At 30.4% G+C, this 6,535-nt stretch overlaps 1 protein-coding gene across 1 annotated transcript; it reads left to right on the top strand.

The window, feature by feature from the left end:
- Positions 1 to 3,546: 3,546 nt before the first annotated feature.
- On the top strand, positions 3,547 to 6,477 carry LOC143547318 (transcription factor ABORTED MICROSPORES-like; the record flags this gene model as incomplete). Its single annotated transcript, XM_077038774.1, has 6 exons — positions 3,547 to 3,883; positions 4,013 to 4,067; positions 4,622 to 4,724; positions 4,843 to 5,022; positions 6,254 to 6,332; positions 6,409 to 6,477. Coding segments are annotated over exons 2-6 (444 nt in total), but the record flags the coding sequence as incomplete, so codon positions are not given.
- Positions 6,478 to 6,535: the final 58 nt, after the last annotated feature.

Here is a 6,535-nt window from a genome sequence, read left to right as displayed (position 1 = left end):
TCAGAGAAATGATATTGTGTATATAATTAATTGTACATGTTACTTAGGGTAATTTGATCCCAATTTAGTTGGGTGCCTAATGAGTAGTCACAAAGGTATTATTGTTGGTTTCACAAAGGTATTGAAAAGAGATTTTAGAGTCAGCGTTATTCACCAGCTTTGTGCTGACGTATTTTTCCCCATGTTACAGGGAAACAAGAAAGGTTAGACTATACAAGCAAAGAGGAATAGAAGATTGGAGTTATAGTCATTAGATGCTATCTGATGGCTCAGATATTTTATTTCAAAATATTATAAAAAATATGTTTTCGAAAGAAATGTATTTGAAACATTGAATGGGTATTTAAACCCGAGAGTTTAATAAGTTTTCAAAGTAATAATATTTTATTAAAGATTTCCGCTGAAATAAAACCCGTAACTCTGATTTATTTACAAAACAGGTACCAACTTATGGTCACACGCCTAGGCCCTAAAGTGGGGTGTGACAACGAATGATAGCAAAATATGTCAACGTTTGTCGGTTGAATTGAGGGTTATCGGGTGTTCTGCCATTTGAAATGGCGGAAGTAGGACATTTTTCTCGTGTCCCGTCATTTCAAATGGCGGAACCCACTAACACCTCTTCTGTAAGTTGTCTGGAAAATCCTACAACAAGAACTAGCATGCCCCTATAAATTTTACAGACTTCCGATTTTTTAAATGACAATAGTGAACAGTGATTAGATCTGACACATTTGACGGGTCTTTTCATCTTTTTAACCACACTATTTACTTCCGTCATTTCAAATGGCAATGGTGAACAGTGATTAGATCTGACGTATCTAATAGGTCATTTTACATTTTTACCACACTATTCACTTTTGTCATTTCAAAGGGAAAGAGTGAAATTTGGAAATTTTTTTTTACTTTTTATTTTCTTTCAATTTTATAAATCCTAATAACTTTTTTTAGTTTGTTAAAAAATACCTGTATTTTTTTGAAAACGACTAATTTGATAAATACACGTTTTATTAATATCTTTCACATGTTTTATTAATATCCCCCCCCCCCCCCCGCGCCGGTTAAACCAAAGTCATTGGGGTTTAAAACCTTTTAATGATCCCTAACGCAATTGGTTTAAGTGTCGAACCCCAAAGACTTCGGTTAAAAAGAAAGGGGGATTATTGGGTTCAAGTCCCACATCTACCTATACTATTAAAGTAAGATGATTTTTTTCACATGGCATCATTCTTTCACATCCACATAGAATGTCATGTAGATGTCATGTGAGCAGTTTCCTGTTTTATTACCTCTTCTTCTAAGGGCCCGTTTAGTTATGTTATAACCCATGACCCGGTTTTCATGCTAGAACAATGACCCGGTTTCTCCCCAAATACATCCTTTTTCATATGGCAATAAGGCTTTGCAAAATTTAGAAAAATAAATTGTTTTGTGATACAAGTTTCTTACCCAAGACCTCATGTTTCAAATTAAAGATGTTTACCAACACCACTTACGTGGTAATTGTGTTGGATTTCTTGACTTATAAATCATATATTGTTAATTCACTCATAATTAATACCAACAAATCATTAAACATTTAAAGACAATATCCAGTATTGTATTCAAAGAAGTTTTTAGAGATTTATGAATTCTAAACATTATTTATATTTATGAATCCATAAGGTAAGTTATCATGTATATTATCAAATTTAAATTTTTTAATCACCCATGATTCACACGAGTTCTATCCTATATACTATATATAAAAGACCTTTTAAATTTTAAGAGGTACAATCACTATTGCATAAAATACAATCACTTTTGCATAAAATTTTGAAAAATTGAGGGCAATATAGTATTTTTGACATCATGTATAGTTGAGAATGTTTACTTTAGAAAATAGTTACAAAAATGATCATTCAACTTCAATACAACTTTGTTAATATGTAAAGTAGTTACACATAAACCCTGTATCTTTACCCATTTAATTGACAAATTAATTTAATATTTTTATTTCTTCAATCTTTTAATACATTGTGTTTTAAATAAAAAAGAACTTACCATTGCAATATGCTTATTTTTGTTGACGTTTCAATGTAAATTTGTTTTATTTTGAGATGTTGATTATAATGTACAATTCAATTAAGCATAAGAGTACAACTCAAATATGCAATTATGAACCTAAAATATCATTACAAATTTAACCCTTCAACTATACTCAACTTTTGTAAATTTAATTAATAATTACTCTTCCATCCCTTAAGTTTACCCATATAATTATCTATATGTTTTTTCTTTGTTTTTCATTTATATATTTGTATATAATACGTTTAACAAATTTCAAACATATAATCACGACATCTTTATTTTTGTCGACGTTCCAATGTAAGAATATTGGCGCGCATGTTATAAATTTATGACTATAATGATTTTGTGTCATTAAAAAAATATCAATTTTGGTTCAAGTCAAATGCCATCAAAACGAGTTTTTGATCAATTTCTTTAAAATACTTTTATTGTTTCAGGTCAACGATTGAGGACTTTGACATGTCGAAACGCCTTCGTGTTATAACTGAATGTAAGCCAAATGAGTTTACGTCATTAAAAAAATTAAAATCTTGTTTAGGCCAAAACATGCAATAAGTCAAATGAGTTTGAGTCATTTAAGAAAAAAAAGTTGTCAATTTTGGTTCTGGTTAAAACATGTTATAAGCATAATGAGTTTGAGTCATCTTAAAAACAATGGTTTTGGTTTGCGTCAAAACAATTATATGCAAAATGAATCCAGGTCATTTAAAAAAAATATCAATTGTTGCTCAGAGTGGGCATTAAATCTTTGGTCGTTTATGAAGGTTTTAAAAGACTTCCAAATAACCGTGACTAACATAGTAGATTTGGTTCATGTCAAAATGCCAGCAAAATAAGTTTCGACCATTTTTTTAATAATTTTATTTTACGGGTTAACGATCAAGGACTTTGATATGTTAAAATGCGTTCGAGTTATAATGGGATGTAAGTCAAATGGGTTTAGGTCATTATAAAAAAATTAAAGTTTTGTTCAAATTAAGATGGATAGTAAGTAAAATGAGTTTGGGACATTAATAATAAACTGTCAACTTTGATTATGCTTAAAGCATGTTATAAGCATAATGAGTTCGATTTATCTTTAAAAAAATAGGTTTTGGTTTTGTGTCATAATAATTATATGCAAAACGAATTTAGGTCATTTAAAGAAAATATCAGTTTTGCCTATGGGTGAACATTAAATCTTTGGCCGTGCATGAATGTTTTAAAGACTTCCCAATTAACCGTGGCTACCATAATAGATTTGATTCATGTCAAAATGCTCAGCAAAATGAGTTTCGATCACATAAAACTTGGTTTTTATGATTCGTATAGTAATTGTAACATACAAAAAGCAACACTCATTTTTTAAAAAACCGTATCGTGCCATATTTAAAAGATTGTAATTACTAAAAATCTGTTTAAACATATTGTCGTCACCTAGTATTAGCTTCATTTTTACCCTAGATACTTGTTAATCACTAACACAAACAATTCGGAATAAAATAAAGGATTAAAAAGTAGTTTAGGAAATTTATACGCCATCTTAGGTCACGCAATCTGGGTTGCCCCCATCCTAACAGCACATATTTCTCCAATTACACAACAACTTAGTTTCTTTATTATCTCTCTCTCTCTCTCTCTCTCATGCATCAGCTACACTTCACCTACCACAATAACATCTGCATATATAATTGAAACCCTACTTTCATCTATATGTATCTTAAAAAAGCGACCGTTAATTCCTCATTCGATCGCCTTGTTTTCAATCCTTCTTCTGCTTTAATTTGAATGTTCATGAGATCATAAGAAATGTGAAGATGATGAACAACATGAGGTGGGTATCTTCTAGTTGTTAACCATTGCTGTCAAAAAAGAGAGTATAGTTTGCTTTTAGTGGTTGTACGTGTTTTGGTTTCATCATTTTGCCTTTATATATAATAATTTCTCTCTACATTTGTTTCAGTCAAAAGAGGATCATAACCATGATGAAGTGAGCATACAAGCTATGCAAGTGGTAGGTATGTAATTCTTTTCTGGATATTTTAATTGATATGAGTTGATTTTCGTCGAGCGCACTACGTTAAACATTTGAAGGATTATTCCTTCAAGAAGTGTTCTTGTATTATAACATAAAATTGATATAGTTTATTGTTAACTTTGGGTTTCTTTACTCATATGTGGTTTCTTGAAATGTCTAGATGAAGTAGATAATTAGCACTCATATATTATTCTTTATCAAGTGAATATTCATATGATTTGTACTTTTCTTGTCATCTACACACATATGTGACATGATTATTTTGTATAAAAAAGAAAAACTAGGGTTTTTTACAAGACATAAATGTTGAAATTTATAATTCATGAATTCAGTTGACAAAGGCAAGCTATTGAGTATATTTAAGTAACTATCAATTTTGTATTATAATAATTTTATCTTTGGTATGTATTCTCACAAAATATTACAAATTTCTCAAAAACATAAGTGTTGTTTTCTTTTAATTGTTGCTTAGATAGTCCCTTGATAAACCAACTTACACTATCAACCTTTCAATGTGTATTGTTTTGCATACAGTGGAAATGGAGATGATCCAAGAAGTGATGGAAAGGCTAAGATCAATCGTCGGTCCCGAGAGTTGGGACTATTGTGTGCTTTGGAAACCATGTAAAGATCAAAGGTACACACAGATGAATTTGTTCAACATCTATAATATTATGTCGAAAACCTCATATATAGCATATTGTTTCTCTCTGCCACTACTTTTGATTAATATATCATTAGTTTTGATTTTTCAGGGTGATTGAATGGGTGGATTGCTGCTGCTCTGGGAGTAATGCAAGGCTTATGAATGGGAATAGTGGAGAACATGATCAACAGCTGTTGTTTCAATGCAAAGATGTGGCATTTCATCACCCAACCACTGATGCTTGTCACCTTCTTTCTCTTTTGCCTTCTTCAATGCCTTTTGACTCCGGGTTAACCTTCTTATCTTTGTTACAAATATACTCAGATCACACTTTTATTATATTAATAGCAACTTAACTTAAAATATTTTTTGAAGTGTTAGAAATAATGATAAATGATACAATACAATAAATCCTTATCGTACAATGGGTACGCGATAACCTAAGCCCTTGATTTCAGAAAAACACACTGTGGCAAAATTGAAAATTTTCATTCCATAACGTAGTCCTCCTAATGATTAACCGTCTGCAATCGTGCTACTTACTACAAGAAAGGATTTAAACTCAACTGAACTTTCGATTGGATCAGGAACAACTAATGTACCAATTCCAATTGGAAACAAATTTAATCAAATTCATATCTGAACTTGATTGAAACAATTATTATTGACTTTAAGCCAAAAAAGTAAGTACATGATGTGATGCACATAAAGTGAAAATTTAAGCACGGTGGAAATAAAAATGAGCAAGCCTTCGATTGACTGATTTTTTTTTTTTGAACGACGAATTTCACAGTTAAGTTAAACCACAACTCCTTACTGAATACGCAGCGAGATTCAATTACTGGTGTTTATTTTTTTAAATCTTGCATGATATGTGCAATTGATTGATCCTTTATTTAATTACACATGTTTATTAAATTTAAAGCATGCATGTCATATTACGTACGTTTGTTGAATCTAAATAATTACGCAATAACACATGTTGATTTTCATTATAATCAGACATCGCATGAATTAGACCACGATCAACAACAGTCAACAATTACAAATAGAATTATCAGGTTAATCATGCTTAGCAATTAAAAGCATGTTTTGATTTAGATGTTATTTTAAATTTGTCCATGACCAACGATGTTCGATTTGTGATATTTTTTAGTTGAGTGCGTAAAGAAACCGCGAATTAGTTTTAGGTTATTTACGTTTATGCTACCGCGTAGTTTCAAATTGAAATAAAAGGTGTAGATTTTCGCGTGCATATACCCATACCTGACTTAACACTTTCTGTAGAAAACTATTCGAGTTATGTGCTCAAACATAAAGTCTACTCCTACATTTTTCTAAATCAATTTGTTATATCTAGGATGTATAGGGAAATTGAATGTCACAAATATTGATATCTAAACTTTCAATCATTTTATGAAAAATCCAACACTTTTAATAACATTTTTTGGTGTTGGTAATTACATATCTAGATTCTAGATAATGAATTAAATATAACCAAAAGTTTTTATAATATACAGAATATATGAGCAAACCATGATATCTAATCAACCAAGATGGCTCAACTTCTCCAATAGCTCTGATTCAAATTTTTGTGAGGTAAATATCCATCTTAAACTCATATATTATTATTTGAAAAATCATTAATTGTAAACAATTAATTCTTTGTTAGCAGGAAAATCTAGGGACAAAAGCATTGATTCCTGTTTCATTCGGACTCGTTGAACTCTTCGTATCTAAACAAGTAATGTTTCGTGTTAAAAATGTATCATCGAATGATATAATTACTTCTAGGCATCCAT

The sequence above is a fragment of the Bidens hawaiensis genome, unplaced genomic scaffold (assembly GCF_021521415.1).
Source record: "Bidens hawaiensis isolate Kalapana, Puna unplaced genomic scaffold, B.hawaiensis_p1.1 tig00014709_1, whole genome shotgun sequence".
In the NCBI taxonomy this organism is placed as follows: domain Eukaryota; kingdom Viridiplantae; phylum Streptophyta; class Magnoliopsida; order Asterales; family Asteraceae; genus Bidens; species Bidens hawaiensis.
Note: the sequence above shows the minus strand (reverse complement) of the source record. Positions and strands in the feature narration are given on the sequence as shown.